Raw genomic sequence first — 19,046 nt, 5'->3', positions numbered from 1 at the left:
AAAAACACACACACACACACACACACAAAATCCCCAAACTGGTTTCTTTCCCTCTGAATAAAATAACAAGACACTATGGATTTCAAATACCACTTTAATTTCTTTGAGGCCTAGATAACTTTTTTTTTTCTCTTTTCTGTTCATGGTTTTCTAAATTGAAGTGCATCAAATCAGAAGGGACAATGTAGTACAGTGTGGTACAATGGCCCAAGAGGTCTGATTTCTTAGTCTGTACCTCCCCTCACATACCTCATTCATTTCTTCATTTTGCAAGTATTTACTGTGCTTTCCAAGTGCCAGGAACTCTCATAGGCTCTGGAGATACAAAGACAATAAGATAAACAGTCACAACTTTGCTGGAGCAATTGAGTATATCCAGGAAAATTGATCATTACAAATATCCTGCTACAATGTGCATCACTGCTGTGTAATATCTGAAGTTTGAGCTGCAGTCTGATAAAGGGGAAGATAGTTCTAGGTAGAAGTAATAGCTGGTGTGAAGCATCTAGGGCTGAGATGAGCTTGACTTGCTTCAGGAACAAAATATATAATAAATAAAAGTCCATGGTCACTTGTACTTAATGGATAAGAGGAAGTCACAATATTAGACTGAAATAATACCATACTATTAGACTTTGACATCAGGGCTGTCAACTAGATTTTATTCCAAATGAAATGGGATTTTAAGAGGACAACTTTGTTCTGCTGAGCAGGATTTGACCAGGTGTAGATCATTATTCTCAACCTGATTACAGGCTGTACATTTGCAAAATGCCTGGGCATTGATTACCCTTGTGGATGACTTTTGCAATTCATCCTGAGTCATTATAAAGAAGAATGCTAAAACATACCATGGAGCTTTTAAAAATGTGACTTTTAAAAACCGCTCTCTAACTTCTATCACATATCATGGATAGCATAAGCTTTTATTTTCTAGGGTTTGCATTCTTACTATTGTAAACGTATACTTTCTTTTAATATATTTCTTTATATTTAACAAACCTGACAGTATTCAATTTGTTTTTTATTCCAGAATATATTTGTTTATATTTTACTATTAAATAGCTCTTCAAATTGCTGTCAGGAGGTAGATATGCACATTAATTAGCTGTTTGATTCTGGAATAAGAGACCTAAGTTCAAATTCTGACTTCAACAATGGCCAGCTGTGTGGGCATGTGAATGTTAAATATTAACATGGGCAAAATTTGAATTTTAATTGTGTGGTTGGCAAATTATATGGCCTGTGGGCCAAGTCTGACTGCTGCCTTTTTTTTTTTAAATAAATTTTTATTGACATTCAGCCATGTCCATTGCTTAACATATTGCTTATGACCTTAAACACCTTAAATAACATATTGCTTATGACCTTAAAACCTTATCACCAAAAAACAGCAGAATTGAGTCACTGAGACCTTTCATGGCCCATGAAGCCTAAAATATTTATTTTCAGCCTTGTACAAAAGAAGTTTGCCTACCCTTCTTATGATATATACCTCTGAGGGTTATTGTGAGAATTCCATGAAATAATTCATGCAAAGCACTTAATACAAGGGATAACATTTAGTAAGCTTTTAAGACATATTTGTATTTGTGAAAGAGTGTTTTGAAATTCATTTTTATAACTTCCAAACAGATCCAATGACTCAGAAAGATTCACCATTGTTTATGTGTATTTTCATATATACTTGACAGTAAAACAACCACACTTGAGAAGTCTATTTCAAGTATAGTAGTCATATTTGGTGGTATTTTGACCTTTTCTGCATTAATAATATTCCTAGATGTTAGAATTTATATTTTGTTCACTAATGTATCCTTGATATAGGTATTATAAATTATATATATGTAAAAGTTCTTGGCTATATTATAGCAATATGGGGGGGTTGTTAAATTAATCATTGCAGAACGCTTTGAAAATCCAGGCAGCAATGTGCAAATGCAAAATTTACAACTGCAACAAACAAAAAGAAGCTGATGATTCCTTACGGATACTGATGTTTTTATGATTTCTTACTTATTTTGCCCTCACCAGAGATTTATATAACATTTGGGGAAATTTTTCAATATTTGATCACAAGCATTCTTATTCCAATGTAGGCCATCCATACAGGCCAATCTGAATTTACTCTAACTAGAGATTGGAGATACATATGTATGTGCATGTGTGTGTGTGTGTACACATATACACACTCCCCCACCCCTGTATATATGTATGTATACATATATATACACACATATATTTAATTAAGATACATATTTTTATGAATGCCCTGTGAGTTAAAATTTCTAATAAAAAATTTTTGCATTAATTAATAAGGACATATGATTAATGCAGTTTAGTGATTTTACTTTTCCCAGTGGTAAACATCTTATAAAAGTTTCTTAAATGAGGATTATAAACATGGAGAAAAAGGAAGATGATCTTTTATTTGAGTGTTCTAAGTAAATAATTTCTTATTCAGTATTGTTTATGAAATTACCTCTCAAAAAGCCTATGTCACTGTAATTACAAAGTCACTTTTGTAGGTTTCCCAAGTATCATAATCACTGTGCATATTTCATTATTCCAATCAAGTATTTTGTTTTTCTTAAAGAAAATTTCCATTTTTTATTCAATGACTCTGAAAACAATCTTTCTTAACTAATATGTATTAATTTAATTTATTTTTATTGCTTTGGAGTTAAGGTTAGATTTAAAATTTTTTGTGTGTGTGAGGTCTTTAGCTTTGTATTCAAATTATTACTTTAGTGTTCAGGTCAGTTAGATTGAAATTAATAAAGAATGGTGTAAGACATGATTTCTATCTATAGTTAAGTTGTGAAAGGTTTATCTCCATTGTCTTGCAGATAGTATGAATGTACTGGGCTTTCAATAATGGGTAGAGTTTTGATAGAAGAAGAATGGAACATGATTCTTAGATTTGACTTTTGGACTGAGGCGGGCTGGTTGGTTTGTATTCTGTTTTTCAGTATGGGATTTCATTTTTCCAGGTAATTTATAACTCTGTTGTTACTTAAACCACAATATTTGATGTAATAAACCATTGGATCTGAATTCTGTGTTCTTATAATGAGGCAATTTAAATCATCCAGAATGTGTCCTGAAACCCAGAGACTTTGATCCTGGAATTCATCTTTAAGTTTAAATTTAAGTTTATAAAACTAGGAGGAGCCTGGGCATGGTGGCACACACCTATAATCCCACTGGCTCTGGAGGCCAAGCAAGAGGATCATGAGTTCAACACCAGCCTCAGGAAAAGCAAGGCGCTAAGCAACTCAGTGAGACTGTGTCCCTAAATAAAATACAAACTAGGGGCTGGGATGTGTCTCATCCCATGTTGTTGAGTGCCCCTGAGTTCAAAGTTCCTGGTATCAAGGAAAAAAAATAAAAAACTAGGTAGAAAACAAGTAATCCTGTTCCTCCTCCTCCTCCTTTATTTTTTATTTGTTCTAATTAGTTATACATCATAGCAGAATGCATTTTGATTTGTTGTACACAGAGGGAGCACAACTTTTTATTTCTCTGGTTATACATGATGTAGACTTTCACTACTTATGCAGTCATACATATATCTAGGATAATGATGTTCATCTCCTTCTACCATCTTTCCTACCCCCATGCCCCTCCCCTTCCCACCCTTCTCTTCGCCCAATCAAAATCCTCCATTCTCCCCATGCCACCCCCCCCCCACTCCCATTATGGGTCAGCATCCACTTATCAGAGAGAATATTTTGCCTTTGATTTTCGGGGATTGGCTTACGTTGCTTAGCATGATATTCTCCAACTCTCTCCATTTACCTGAAAATGCCATGATTTTATTCTCTTTTAATGCTGAGTAATATCCTATCTTGTATATGTACCACAGTTTATCTATTCATCTGTTGAAGGGCATCTAGGTTGCTTCCACAGTTTAGCTATTGTGAATTGAGCTGCTATGAACATTGATGTAGGTATGTTACTACAGTATGCTGATTTTAAGTCCTTTGGGTATAGACCAAGGAGTGGGATAGCTGTGTCAAATGGTGGTTCCATTCCAGGTTTTCTGAGGAATCTCCATACTGCTTTCCATAGTGGTTTCAACAATTTGCAGTACCACCAGCAATGTATGAGTGTACCTTTCATTCCACATCCTCATCAATACTTACTATTGCTTGTATTCTTGATAATTGTCATTCTGATTGGAGCAAGAGGAAATTTTAGAGTAGTTTTGATTTGCATTTCTCTAATTACTAGAGATGTTGAACAATTTTTCATATATTTGTTGATTTATTGTGTATTGTCTTCTGAGAAGTATCTGTTAAGTTCCTTGGCCCATTTATTGATTGGGTTATTTATTTTGTTGGTGTTATGTTTTTTGAGTTTTTTATATATCCTGGAAATTTGTGCTCTGATGTGTGTGTAATAAAGATGTTCTCCCACTCTGTGGGCACTCTCTTCACATTATTGATTGCTTCCTTTGCTGAGAAGAAGCTTTTTAGTTTGAATCCATGTCATTTATTCTTGATTTTATTTCTTGAACTTCCGGAGTCTGCTTAAGAAGTCAAGATCTGATCCAACATGATGAAGATTTGGGCCTACTTTTTCTTCTATTAGATGCAGGGTCTCTGTTCTAATTCCTAGGTACTTGATCCACTATGAGTTGAGCTTTGTGCATGGTGAGATATAGTGGTTTAATTTCATTTTGGTGCATATGAATTTCCAGTTTTCTTGACACCATTTATTGAAGAGGATATCTTTTTGCCAGTGTATGTTTTTGGAGCCTTTGTCTAGTATGAGATAACTATATTTATGTGGGTTTGTCTCTGTGTCTTTTGTTTTGTACCATTGGTCTACGTGTCCATTTTGGTGCCAGTACCATGCTGTTTTTGTTACTATAGCTCTATAGTGTAGTTTAAGGTCTGGTATTGTGATGCTTCCTGCTTCACTCTTCTTGCTGAGGATTGCTTTAGCTATCCTGCTTCTCTATTTTTCCATGAATTATATGTTTTCTTTTTCTATTTTTATGAGGAATATTGTTGGGATTTTAATTGAAATTGCATTGAATCTGTATGATGCTTTTGTTAGTATGGATGAACCCCAGTTGATCACGGTGTACTATCATTTTAATATGTTTTTGTATTCAAATTTTCTGAGTTTTATTGAGAATTTTTGCATCTATGTTCATCAGGGATATTGGTCTGAATTTTTCTTTCCTTGATGTGTCTTTGTCTGGCTTAGGTATCAGGGTGACACTAGCCTCACTGAATGAGTTTGGAATGGTTCCATCTTTTTCTATTTAATGGAATAGTTTGAGGAGAATTAGTATTATTTCTTCTTTGTAGGTCTTGTAGAACTCGGCTGAGAATCTGTCTGGTTCTGGGCTTTTCTTGGTTGGTAGGCTTTTGATGGTGTCCTTTATTTCATTGCTCAAAATTGATTTGTTTAAATTGTTCCTGTCCTCCATATTCAGTCTGGGTAGCTCATTTTTCCTCTAGAAATTTGTCAGTGTCTTTATTTTTTATTTTATTGGAGTATAAACTTTCAAAATATTTTCTAATTATCTTCTGTATTTCTTCGGTATCTCTCATGATATTTCCTTTTTCATCATGAATCTTAGTAATTTAAGTTTCTTCTTTCCTTTTTGTTAGATTATCTAAGGGTTTATCAATTTTATTTATATTTTTAAAGAACCAGCTTTTTATTTTGTCAATTTTTCAATTTTTTTCTTTTGCTTCAACTTCATTGATTTTATAATCCCTGATGTTAATTATTTCCTGTCTTCTACTTTTAGTGTTGATTTTTTTCTTCTTTTTTCTAGGGCTTTGTGATGTAATGTCAGGTCATTGTTGACTTTTTCTTCTTTTAATGAAAGAGCTCAAGGCAATTAACTTTTCTCTTAGCAGTGCCTTCCTAGTGTCCCAGAGATTTCAGTATATTGTATCAGAATTCTCATTTACCTCTAAGAATTTTTTTAATCTCCTCCCTGATGTTTTCTACTATACATGCATCATTTAATAGCATATTATTTAGTCTCGAGGTGTTGGAGTAGCTTCTATTTTTTTTTTTTTTTAATTTTACCATTGATGTCTAATTTCATTTCATTATGGTCTGGTAGAATTCAGACTACTATCTCTATTTTTTTTTTTTTTTTTTGTATTTGCTAAGAGTTGCTTTGTGGCATAACATATGGTCTATATTAGAGAAGGATCCATGCGTTTTTGAGAAAAAAATGTTGTATATATGTCAGTTAAGTCTAAATTATTGATGTATTATTGAATTCTATAATTTCTTTGTTTAGTTTTCATTTGTAAATCTATCCAGTGGTGAGAGTTGTGTGTTAAAAGTCACCCAGTATTATTACGTTGTGGTCTATTAGATTCTTAAAATTGAGAAGGGTTTGTTTGATATATGCAGATGCTCCGTTATTTGGGACAAAAATATTTATGGTTGTTATATCTTCTTGATGTGTGATTCCCTTAAACAGTATGATATCCTTCTTCATCCCTTCTGATTAACTTTGGTTTGAAGTCTACTTTATCTGACATGATGATGGAAACCCCTACTTGTTTATCTGGTCCATGTGAGTGGTATGTTTTGTCCCATCCTTTCACCCTTAGTTCTCTGGATACCTTTTCCAATAAGATGAGTCTCTTGAAGGCAGCATATTGTTGGGTCTTGCTTTCTAATCCAATTTGCAATTCTATGTCTTAATTGATAAGTTTAGGCCTTATCAACTAATGTTAAACTTAATTGATAAGTTTAACATTTAGGATTATCATTGAAATTTGGTTTGTATTCCCAGTCGTTTTTGTTTGTTTTATTTTCTTAGTTGACTTGATCATATTTTCCTTTAGTGTAGTTGCTCCCCTTGCTGATTTTCATTATTGGTTTTTATTTCCTCCTCATGGAATATTTTGCTGAGAATGTTCTGTAGTGCAGGCTCTCTAGCTGTAAATTCTTTTAACTTTTTTTTTTTTAAATGATGTAAGGTATATATTTTGTCATCAAATCTGAAACTTAATTTTGCTGGATATAAGATTCTTTGTTGGCATCCATTTTCTTTCCGAACTTGGTATATGTTGTTCCCGCATCTTCTAGCATTGAGAATCTTGGTTGAGAAATCTGCTGAGATCTGAATTTGTTTCCCCTTATATGTAATCTGAAACTTTTCTCTTGTGGCTTTTAAAATTCTATTCTTATTCTGTACGGTAGGCATTTTCATTATAATGTGCCTTGGTTTAGATCTGTTGTGATTTTGTACATTTGGTGTCCTGTTCTGGTATTTGATTTTCCAAATCATTCTTCATGTTTGTGAAATTTGCTGATATTATTTTATTCAAGAGACTTTGCATGCCTTTGGTTTGTATCTCTTTGTCTTCCTCTTTCCTGATATAGCTTTGATTTGGCCTTTTGATGTTATCCTATAGTTTTTGAAAATTCTGTTCATGGTTTCTTACCGTCTTCACTGTGTGGTCAACTTTATTTTCAAGAGTGTATATTTTGTCTTCATTGTTTCAGGTTCTGTCTTCTAAGTGATCTAGTCTGTTGGTAATGCTTTCTATTGAGCTTTTTTATTTGGTTTATTGTTTCTTTCATTTCAAGGATTTCTGTTTGTTTGTTTGTTTATTTATAATCTCTCTTTCTTGAAATAATCTTTTGCTACCTGTATTTGCTCTCTTATGTCTTTGTTGGAATGACCAATTATTGCCTGATTTGTTCTCTTATGTAATTGTTTGATTTGCAGATCATTTTAATTATGTACATTCTGACCACCTCCTCTGACATTTCATCTACTATGCTGTCAATGAATTCTGTTATTTGTATCATCTTTATTTGTTTGGGGGTACTTTTCATGCTTTCCATGTGCCTTCCCTTCTAGCCATGTGGATCTGAGGGTATTACCATTTCTACCATAAAATCTAATAGTGTCCCTATAGGTTACCAATGTCTCACCTTTAAGGGGGGGATCAATCGTAACAGCACCCAATGCAAATGATATACAGTCTTAAACAAAATAGCTTCTATTTAGACTATTACAGTTTTATAATAATAAACAGGAATGATGTTTCCAATTATTATCTACAGATTGTTATTATTATCTACGGATTCTAATGGTGGACAGAGTGAAAAACCGAGGTGTATAGGGTGTGATGTTCATGAGATAGTAGGTAGGAATATAGAGGTAATTAGATCATAGGAAGAGTGAAAGATGAATCAAAAGAAGTTGGCTGTTAATAGGAGAAAAGAGAAAAAGAGGTGGCCCAGTACAAGGCTCTTCCCTGCCTCTTCAATGAAATGGTGGCTTTTAGCACATTATATCTGTCATTATATCTGATTATCCTTGCTTGCCAAGAAAATTTGGCTGTGTTATATTTCATTATAAAGTTTATTGGCAGAATGTGAGACAACCAACAGTTTTCTTTTTTAATTTTAGGGATATCTCCCCAAATCCTTAATATTATAATTATCTACGTATGATAAAAATTTTCTTAATAAATTCTCACTACTTGATTACAGGCTGAATATCTCAAACATCTAGATCAATTTGAATTCTGATTATTTTGATTGCCCCAAATCCTTAAATGTACATATTATCATCAATGTATTCAGTTTCCCTATTAGACACCTGTGATTTAAACATTTTTAGAGACTTATTATTCATGAGAAAGTCAGGTACATTTCAGTACATTTTTCTGGATTTTAAGGACTTTATTTAAGCTTGATAAAATTAAAATGGAAATGAGCTTATCAATTGGGCAATATGGATTACCATATTAATTCTTAATTTCTATATTAATAATTTAAGATAAAATGTTAATAGGTTTATGGGTTACTTCTAATACATTTTCATGGTGACTGTTGAGGTGTATATTTTTGTATCAGCATCTAAAAGTTAGCCTCTGACTCCTCCAATTGTTTGCACATTAGGCTTCCCAGTGGTTTATAAGGATAGGCTTTAAAACTTTATGTCAACAGAGAAACCTTAAAATCTGAGTCCTGCCTTGTCTTTTTGAATGCACCAAAGTAAAACTATACTCTTAAATCCTGCTTTATATTTTTATGGTGCTCTAATCAACTGGATATATCAACAGTGTTATCGACTATATGATGACATTTTGAGGTAGAAAAAGTAAATTGCGTTTTTTATTGTACCCTTTGCCAGACATTTTCATACTTCGACTCAAGGCAAACCATTCAGTTGAGATGATTCTGTTCATTTATTACTAGAGAGCACATTGAGCAATATTTCTAATTCAGTCATACTTTGAAATACATCATAATTCCTCTTCCTCACAATTCCCTAAAGAATGAAAAATGGAAACTTATGAGTACTGAATTAGAAAATTATGAGAGTAGAAACAGTATTGGACATCTTTCAAAAGTATGTATTTTTACTGGTGACATATTCCTTAAGCTTGTTCTAGTGTTCCATATAAAAGGCAAATCTTAGATTCAGTGAACAAGTTCATTCATGCATGTGATTCATGCTTGCATTGCTCATGTGACTATGCGGGAAGAGGGTAGGGTGAAGAACAGAGTACCTCACCTGGATGTCCTTCCACATTTAGATTTTTAATGTATATTTAAGATTGCTCTGCTTGGTTTTCAGATCTAGGTAGCTCTTAGATAAAATGAAGTGAAAAGAATTATTTTTTTCCTTCCATAACCCAGTAACATACAAGTATTTTATAAATGTCTAAACAAAGGTAGGCTCTGCTCTTTTGGAGGGAAGAATAAATGTAGCATGACTAAGATTGCTGTCCTGAGAAATGTCTGCCTTCAAGATTGGCCTGTGGCTATCAGCTGTAAACTTACATTTTGAAGTGTTCTCCCCCATTCCTTGAACTAATAACAGTGGTTCACTGTGCTGAGTTATTTGTACAAACAATGTAATTATGATGAACTTCCTTTCGGGAGTCTAGATTTTGGTATATACTAAGGCAGAATGTGTGTGGTAAAAATTTACCAGTAAAACTCAGGAAACCAAGTCTTAAGTGATCTTCTCTGGTAGACAACATTTCACAAGTGTTGGAACAGTTTGTTGTCAGGGAAATTAAGTGTGTTCTGTATGAGTCAGAACAGGGCCAGGAGGGGCCTCTTAAAAGTTTGCATGTTGATTCTTCCAAACTTTGCCCCATGTACTTTTTTACTTGCCGATTTTTTATTTTATATTCTTGTGTTATTATAAGTCTTAGCCATGAACACAATCATATGCTGAATCTAGTGAATTTCTCTAGGGAATCAGTAAAGCTGGAGGTGTTTTTTAGGATTTCTGGCCCAGCTTTCTCAAAATTTGAATTCAGAATTCAGTGATTTGAGAGAATACATTTATATAATAATTAGAAACATTTTCTACATTATGTTGAATGTTTACATATTATAAGAAGTAGAAAAAAGAAAGTTACATCTTTATCCAATAGTAACTCTTTTTTTCACCTTTGAATTCTGGATTTTGCTCATGCAAATACCCATATGTATGGTATGATTCTTTCATAAACTCATACCTCAGTCTTTCTGATTCTCTGTCTTGGTAGATTTCTAATGAGCAAATATACTGACCTGAGTACAATCAATCCTTGTTTTAAAATTAGTTTCACCAGGCCATGGAGTTTAAAGTGAAATAGTTTGTCTAGATTTATCATGATGATGATAACAGACACAAAATTTGGACCAAAGAAATACTGGAATATAGTTTATTATTTATTATTTCCCTGGTTTCTTGCTCTGATAGTTTTTTTTCCTTATAAAACAAAGGTTATTTATTTACAAAGTGTTACCCTGATAAGTCTAGTTATTTTTTATTTAACTAATCCTAATAATCTAGTTTAATGAAAGAATTAACATTAACTTTTGCCTTCCACTGCTTCTACTAACTTTAAAATGTTGGAGGTGATTTTTTTTCCCTGAACCTATTTTCTGAAATTTTGTTTAAAAACAAAAACAACTTTTTAGATTCTGTTTCTTATTATGTTCTGCATAGTTTGCTGTCCTCGAAAATGTGGTATATATTTATTCCTTTCTTCCCTTTTTATGAAGGCCACATCTATTTTTTTGTTAATGATTTATAAAAATATATTAAATATTTTGATAGCCACACAAGTTTGATGTATTTCTTTCTGTCAGTTTAATCTTATGATGATTTGTTTTAGATTTATGATTTTTCAACATTATTTCAGGTTAGAAGTATTTTGGAGATCTAAAGAATAATATTTAATCCATTAGAAATTTTTAATTACCTACCATGGGGTCAGTATTGTCTCTTTTTTTCTAGTTTTCACAGGAATTTTTTTTTTTCATTCATCCAGCCAAGAATGTCTACTCACATAGTTACACCCCAAATGTATTTTTTTTAACGTTAAAAGCAGTTTTGTTATTCTTTTTGTTGAAGAAAGAATAATATTTCACTAATAAGAATCATTAGGAGTTTTATTCCTCCTTTAATCAAATATGTAACATTGGGCAATACTTTCTTTTCAGTAACTAAATTCACACCATTTCCTTCTCTTTGTTGTTGAATTATAACTTAATTCTCTCCTTTCCCTTTTGCTTTATCTTTGTAGATATTAGAACAGAGTTTTTAGATGTGAATCTCTGTCTACCTAGAAACCATTCAGTCTGTGATATTTGTGTTAAGGAATTGACTGCTAATGTCCACACATGCAAGCTGGTGATGTAAATGAGTAAATACAGTTAGAATAAGAAAATGTGGACTGACAGGGACTGTGAAGAGCTAGAAGATACCTATTCTATATAGGAATTCAAACTGAGAAATTTAAAATACTCTGCAAAGTCCAGCAAAATAATCATGCATATCAGACAATGTAGGGATTCTGACCATGGAAATATACAGGGAAGCATTCCTCTGATGAGCAAACTCCTGGGGGCAGGGTAACAGGCACCCTGTTTCCGAAGCTTAGGATGCTCTGCAGTTTCTCCTAGGAACTAGTAAAATAACTAATACATGTGCAATGTCTAGCTGCTGTGCCAATGCTCTGCATGAGGAGGCTCTGTGCTAGAGTCTTATCAGCCTCAACCTTGATCTCAGGCACATAGCTCCTGAGAATAAAGTAACTTGCTTGCCAGATAACTACAATGTTTCACCAAGCCCCTGTGCTACTGGACCTGCCTACCTAAAAGTAACTTCAGACAATGGACTTCCTTTGAGAGCTACACAAAGCTCCTAATATTGCATATTGTAACTGTAGAATGTAACTGAAGAATAAGCAGCCTTACTGATACAAGAAATAATAATGTACTATTGATGCCAGTGACCTATTGATATAAATAAAGCTGGCAGCTTGGCCATTCTGCCATCTTTCCTGCCCCTGCATCTTGTCTGTGTCTCTTTTAATTTTCCTTACAAGATAAGGCTCAGGGACAACTTGTGATCTCTGATTTATATATTTAGATCTTCATTTATCAATCCAAGATAACTTAGTTAGCATTTAAGCAAATTTGTTCCTACCCTAGGGTATTTTTGGCTAAAAAATATCTTTCAGTTTACTTTTTGAAAGTAAAATATACCCTATTAGTCCATGGCCAAATTAGAAAACTGTGTATGTTCTTTTCAAAACACTGTTTTTCAAGGGTTATTGACATGAAAATTTATGTCTCTTTTTTATGATTTTTTTCCCCTGAAATTGTTATATTGCAGCCTTGGTGCAGTATAGACATATGTATGGGGACAGGGGACACACAGGAAGCTGTGTGCCTCCCTTTCAATTTTGCTGTGAATCTGAAATGTCTATAAGAAATAAAGTTTAATAATAAAAAAAATTAGAAGTATACTAATTGGATATCCCTACACAAAAATAGAGTAATTTTGATCCTGTATAGTTGTAACCTACCTCTTTGTATTCATTTGTTTTTGTTTAACAGAAATTTCCCCTGTAAACCCTGGGAAATGTGTATTAGTAGAAACATAAGCAAATTCTACCCTAATCTTTGCTTAATCTAAAAATGTTGAACCTCCAGGCCCTTTTTTCTTATCTGTTGGACTGCTTGCATTTCTGTTTTTTTTTTCCTTCTCTCTTTTTAGAAAACTTTCAGTAAGTTTTTAAATCTTAGTGTAGCTTTTTTAAAGCATCTAATTAGCAAAAACACTCATCTTTCCTCAAAGTTTAGATTTATAATTCCGAAGTTGATTGTGATGACTTAATCTCCACTTATGTCAGATTGTTCTTTAATATATGGAAGGCTTAAAAAATACATAAATTTCAACTGGGTTAAAGATTTGTGTACACTATTACAGCATTGTCATTAAACTAAATGAGGTATTAAAGTCTTAAAACCACAGTTATAATAAGATAGAGAACTCAACCATAACTGTACAACTAAAGAAAATACTAATTGATGATGCCCTCTTTCCAATTGTCCGAAATAGACTTGTTTCATGGGGTGTTTTTAATTGAGTTATACATTTCTTTGTTTTCCTTCTGTTTTTATGGATGTGGAGCTTTTTAACTTGCAGAACTTTCTACTTTATTAAGCATGTGTTTTTTGATAATTAAGTTTTCTTTCTCTTTTTGGGCTCTAGAAAACAACAGTCTTGTGAATATAATATTGCTTACCATGTGGGAGAAACTAAGTCTTTCTTTTATTTATTCTGAATTATATCTGTTGGTAATGTAAAATATTTCAAGCAATAATCAAAAACACTTATAATATAAATGTGTATTTTTTGAAAAAAGAAAAAAATCACTTCTGAAAAATACACATAAAATTTTAAACATAATTAATGCACATATTTTTAATCACTGTTATGTAAAATGACCATTCTGGTTGCTGGCAACACAGCATTGAACAAGACAGAGTCTCTAATCTTGGAATCCACTTACAATTTTTTTCTCATTTTCCTCAATTTTTCTTATATATTAAGTGACTTATTTTTAGCTAAAATAAATTTGATAGATTTCCTTTGAAATGAATTTCATTAAACAAATGAGATATTATTTGTTAGTTTTCTGGGGTTTGTATGCTGTGTTCCTGAACATCATGATTCTTGAAACATATTTATAATTTTATTTACTACTCTTAACAAAGAATAAATAATGAGGAAAACACTGTTTAATAAATACATATTTCTTCAATATTTTAGCTGGGAAGTTTTAAGATTCCTTCTGTCCAACATAAGATGGTGGTTGGAAGAATATTGCTTTGATGGATTTCGTTTTGATGGTGTTACATCCATGCTGTATCATCACCATGGAATGGGTAGGTAGTATGATATATTACCCATGTAGTTAATGATTTTACTTATTGTTTATTTTCTTACTGGAAGATAATAACCAGGTCTGGGGTTCAGTTACAGAAACTGCAATACCCATTGACTTTTAGTTGTTCCATTGTGTGTATATTCTTTTTAATCACTTCTGACACATTTTGGCAAGAAATAGGGTATACAAGCATTTGTAAGTAAATAAAAGATAATGGTTTCCTTTATAATACATCTTCTTAACATGTTAATTCTTATCATGTAGCTTTAAAAAACAGTTAAAGGAAACCATTTATTACAAAAGCCTCAGGATATGGACATGACAAATTTACAATGAAAAATAACACAAAAATGATAAACAAGAACATTTGTGAAGGCTTAAGATTTTTTGGATATTATACATTGAAGAAAATAGGTGTATTAAATATAGATTTACTCAGTTCAAATTAAATTGTAAATATATGAATTATAAATGTTGATCAGACCTTCATTTTAAAAATTGTGCAAAGTGGGATCTCAGTATCTTAATCTCTGAATAGATAATATAATTTAGATAACATGGGCACCTTTATAAAATTGCCAAATGCTCACCAGCAACAATAAAACAAAGGTAGAGAAAGTTTAGACTGGAAATCTTTGAAAACTGGCTACTAAGAAAAGAAACATAAAGTTTAAAGAGTACCTTCTTTACTCTCAATCATGGTGCTGCCCCCATGAAATGTTTGCCTGGAAGAAGTTGAACCTACAAAACACACTATATTCCATTTGTATCTATCCTCCAGTTTGGGGAGAAGGTTATTTTGAGAACACAAAGGAAAGCATGGCAAGAATTTAAAAAGATCAAATCCTAGCATGTAACTCCCTCTGGTGAGGGCAGGACATACGCAGGGAATTGTGGCTTTGGAAAAATGAACCAAAGTTTATTTTCATGGACAAGGGATATGCTTTTTATCAGTAAAGAGCTCAAGAAATGTAAAGGAAAACATTCTGATTACTTAGCATATTTTCCCCCTTGGAATGAGAAAAGATAGAAAACAAACCTTGAAACTGCACAGCAAAAGAACATAGAAGATACCATAAAATATATGATAATTAACATTAATACAGTATTTAATTTATAAATTCAGTGATTCAGAGAAATTTCTCAGAAAGGAGATGGAGATTTCTAGGAAGAAAAAGTAATTCTAGGAAGAAAAAGTAATTCTAGGAAGAAAAAATAAAAAGGATGAATAAATGACTGGATTCATATCTATTACCAGAAGCCATGTCTACAAAATTCTTAAGAAAACAAATTAAATCAAAAAAATAAGAGTAGAATTGTCATTGCCAGGAGTTGGGAGCTAGAGGGAATGGGGGAATTTTGGTCAAAGGATATAAACTTATCAGTATAAGACAAATTTTAGGGGTCTAATGTAAAACATGGTGACTATAGTTAGTACTACTATATTGTCAAACACACACATGTTAACTGTTGGTAGAGATGAATATAATTAATTTGTAGTAATAAGCATACCTATGTCAAATCATTATCTTGAATTTGTCTATTTATTTTTGTCAACCGAATATTTTAAAATAAAAAGAATGATAGTATCAAAAAAAAAAGGAAATATGGTAGCTGAATTACTGTTAAGGTCTGAACATGAACTTTAAGGAATAAAACATCCATAATTATATGTCAAAATATCTCTCAGCGATCAAATCTAACAATGAAAAAAAAAAAGAATCAAAATAAAAGAACTTAGATATAGGGAAGTAAGGGAGGGGGACTGGTACTAAGCACTGATTTGAATTATAAAAATAAGAGCAAACTATTGAAATAATCAAAAGTAAATGATACAACTCCAGTAACTAAAATACACTACAATCTACCAAAATTAGGAGATGAAGGAAAGGAGGTAGTAAGGTGTTTAATTATAATCTATTTGTCATCATAGGAAATTCTGTATTATGTAAATTGAAGCACATATTTAACATAGTATTAAGCATTATATCTTAATTTTGTAATGACTTTCTTCTTCTTTACCTGAAAGGAATCTATTGTAATATTGGAATCTAACATTAATATTTTCTTGATGTGACAGAAAATGTATCTAAAATTTGAAATTTAGAGTTCCTTTCAGTATCATTTCACTGCATTTTAAATCATAATTCAGTTATGATTATATGAAATCTTAAAATTTGTTGTTATTTGGTGGTGGGTATCAAACTCAGGGTCTCCAGCATTCTTGCAAATAATTTACTTCTTGAGCTACAACCCCAGACTTCTTCCACCTTTTTTTGTCAAACAAAAATTGATTTGCAAGGTTTTCTGGACTCTAAATGTTGACCCAGGTACTTTTCTGCATTAGTACATTTGCTGATTGCAAAATTATCATTATACTTTGCTATGGTACCAAAATTCATATCAATTTTAGGTACTTTATTTTATTATGTCAATATAATATATTCCTATTGATTTTCCATTCTTCAGGTCAAAGTTTTTCAGGTGATTACAATGAATATTTTGGACTACAGGTTGATGAAGATGCCTTGACTTATCTCATGTTGGCAAATCATTTGATTCATACATTGTATCCAGATTCCATAACAATAGCTGAGGTAAAGCTATATGATCGCTTATCTTCTGACCCCCTTTAATATAGAGCATTTTGTTAGCTTATAGTATTTGAGTGATTAATTTCATGTTGCTAAAAATAACATAAATGAAATTATACCCTAACTATAGTGCAGCTGTCTTGTATGGATAGTACATTATGCAAAATTCGCTATTTTCCTGTTAGGGAACAATATACACTAAATACTTGTCACCATTCCATTGTTAAAAAGAAAATGCCAGTTGTTAGAAAGTAAAATATCCTAATGAGTGGACAGGTCCTTTCACCCTGAGACCTTCTACAGAGAAAAAATTAAATATTAATGTGCGTCTATTTCTTTCTTTATGTTTTTGGTTTAATTACTAGAGATGGCATGGATGGCTGCCTACAAGCTTCTCTGAACCCTTCCTTATTCTGATGCAATTACCTTTCTTGTTTACGTTATTGCTCTCAGATTGCCAAATGTTCACTAGTTATTCATGATTACTGAAAGTTCATGATTAACTGTCCCAAAGCTGCACTGTAATGATATAATTTGGTAGATGCATAATTGACAATTCCCCTCTTGGTGATAAATGTGATAAATTAAGAAGTTTGTTAAATGCTTATGCTAATTTAGATTTAGTACTAAAATCCCCCTGGTTTTCTGAGTCCTCTAAGTAGGAATTATTATTAAAATTGAATTTAGCATGTTAAAACTGTTCTATACAAGTGTAGTGTTGGACACATAAAAATAATAAGGCTGGGTTTATTTTTTTTTATTCGTTGTTCAAAACATTACAAAGTTCTTGACATATCATATTTCATACATTAGATTCAAGTGGGTTATGAACTCCCATTTTTACCCCAAATACAGATTGCAGAATCACATCGGTTACACATCCACATTTTTACATGATGCCGTATTAGTGACTGTTGTATTCTGCTACCTTTCCTATCCTCTACTATCCCCCTCCCCTCCCCTCCCATCTTCTCTCTCTACCCCATCTACTGTAATTCATTTCTCTCCTTGTTTTTTTTTCCCCTTTCCCCTCACTTCCTCTTGTATGTAATTTTGTATAACCCTGAGGGTATCCTTCCATTTCCATGCAATTTCCCTTTTCTCTCCCTTTCCCTCCCACCTCATGTCTCTGTTTAATGTTAATCTTTTCCTCCTGCTCTTCCTCCCTACTCTGTTCTTAGTTGCTAATAATAAGGCTGTGTTTAAAAGAGTCAGAATGAAGGTATATTTTTATAATGTTGGCATTTAGTAGTTAGTCTCCTTTTTTATGGTATTATTTGTTTAGTCTTTTTGTACTCATATTTTCTGAAAACCTAAAAAGACCAGTAGTGGTATGATTTTTTTTTCTTTTTTAAATTTGTTCTAATTAGTTATACATGACAGTAGAATACATTTCGACACATCGTACACAAATGAAGCAAAACACACTACTGGTGTGACTCTGCACCATGTACAGTAGTGGCATGATTTTATCATTTATCTCTATATACAGAAAAGCTTTACTTCCTTCAGGCCTTTTGCCTTCCGAATATCCTTGGGGAATAGAGTGAAACTCCTGAAATAAGTTCTCATATAGTATTAAAAACAAACCTAAAACTATAATTTAGACACCCAGTATTAATTCACACTCTGTACCTACCTTCCATACTCTGTACATTTGACCATAGCATTTAAGTCTGGCTAATACTTGTACTATAAAATACTTAATGTGCTGAATGTTTTTTAATATCGATCAGAGTGTATTTTTAACTTTCATTTTTTCTTTTATATAGTATGTTAATTTTATCCATCAAACATCAAAAAATTAATTATATTGTCAATTATATTGTTGCAATTCAAAGCAGAGATATTATATATGGCAAATTACTACAAACAACGACAGAGCAAATCAAAAGTGGGCTAAAGAAAAAGAAGCAATTATTTAATACATGAAAGTTAAAATTGTTACATTGATCTTCCCATTTATTTCAAGTAAAATAGTTTCATCATCTAGGGAGCTTTTGTCTGATTATCAGTGTTTCTACCAATGAAACTTTGAGACTTTAGCCTACTTTATATTACTTGCTTTCAGATTTTTTTAAAACAAGATGTGTCTTTAATTTATTCTACTTAAATTGAAAACTACTTCAATTTCAATACATCACTTTTCTGTCTAGTGGGAGTCTCTTCAAAATGTAGAATTGATCCTCATGAACTTTTTTTGTTAAGAACAGAAAGCAGCGTATCGAATAAGTAATGTAATTTTATATAAAGT

General features: G+C 32.2%; 1 protein-coding gene across 4 annotated transcripts in view; it reads left to right on the top strand.

Annotated features, from left to right (window-relative positions):
- Positions 1-19,046, top strand: part of Gbe1 (1,4-alpha-glucan branching enzyme 1) — a 277,952-nt gene that overhangs the window by 175,273 nt on the left and 83,633 nt on the right. For all 4 annotated transcript variants that reach the window (XM_058574543.1, XM_058574544.1, XM_058574546.1 and 1 more), the window contains exons 8-9: positions 14,081-14,196; positions 16,668-16,795. In XM_058574543.1, coding sequence (XP_058430526.1) covers positions 14,081-14,196; positions 16,668-16,795 — 244 coding nt within the window. The remainder of the gene's footprint in view (positions 1-14,080; positions 14,197-16,667; positions 16,796-19,046) is intronic.

The sequence above is a fragment of the Marmota monax genome, unplaced genomic scaffold (assembly GCF_021218885.2).
Source record: "Marmota monax isolate L192 unplaced genomic scaffold, Marmota_monax_Labrador192_F-V1.1 WCK01_AAM20220418_F8-fsc00016, whole genome shotgun sequence".
In the NCBI taxonomy this organism is placed as follows: domain Eukaryota; kingdom Metazoa; phylum Chordata; class Mammalia; order Rodentia; family Sciuridae; genus Marmota; species Marmota monax.
The sequence above is the reverse complement of the archived record's forward strand: the minus strand, read 5'-3'. Positions and strand labels throughout refer to the sequence as shown.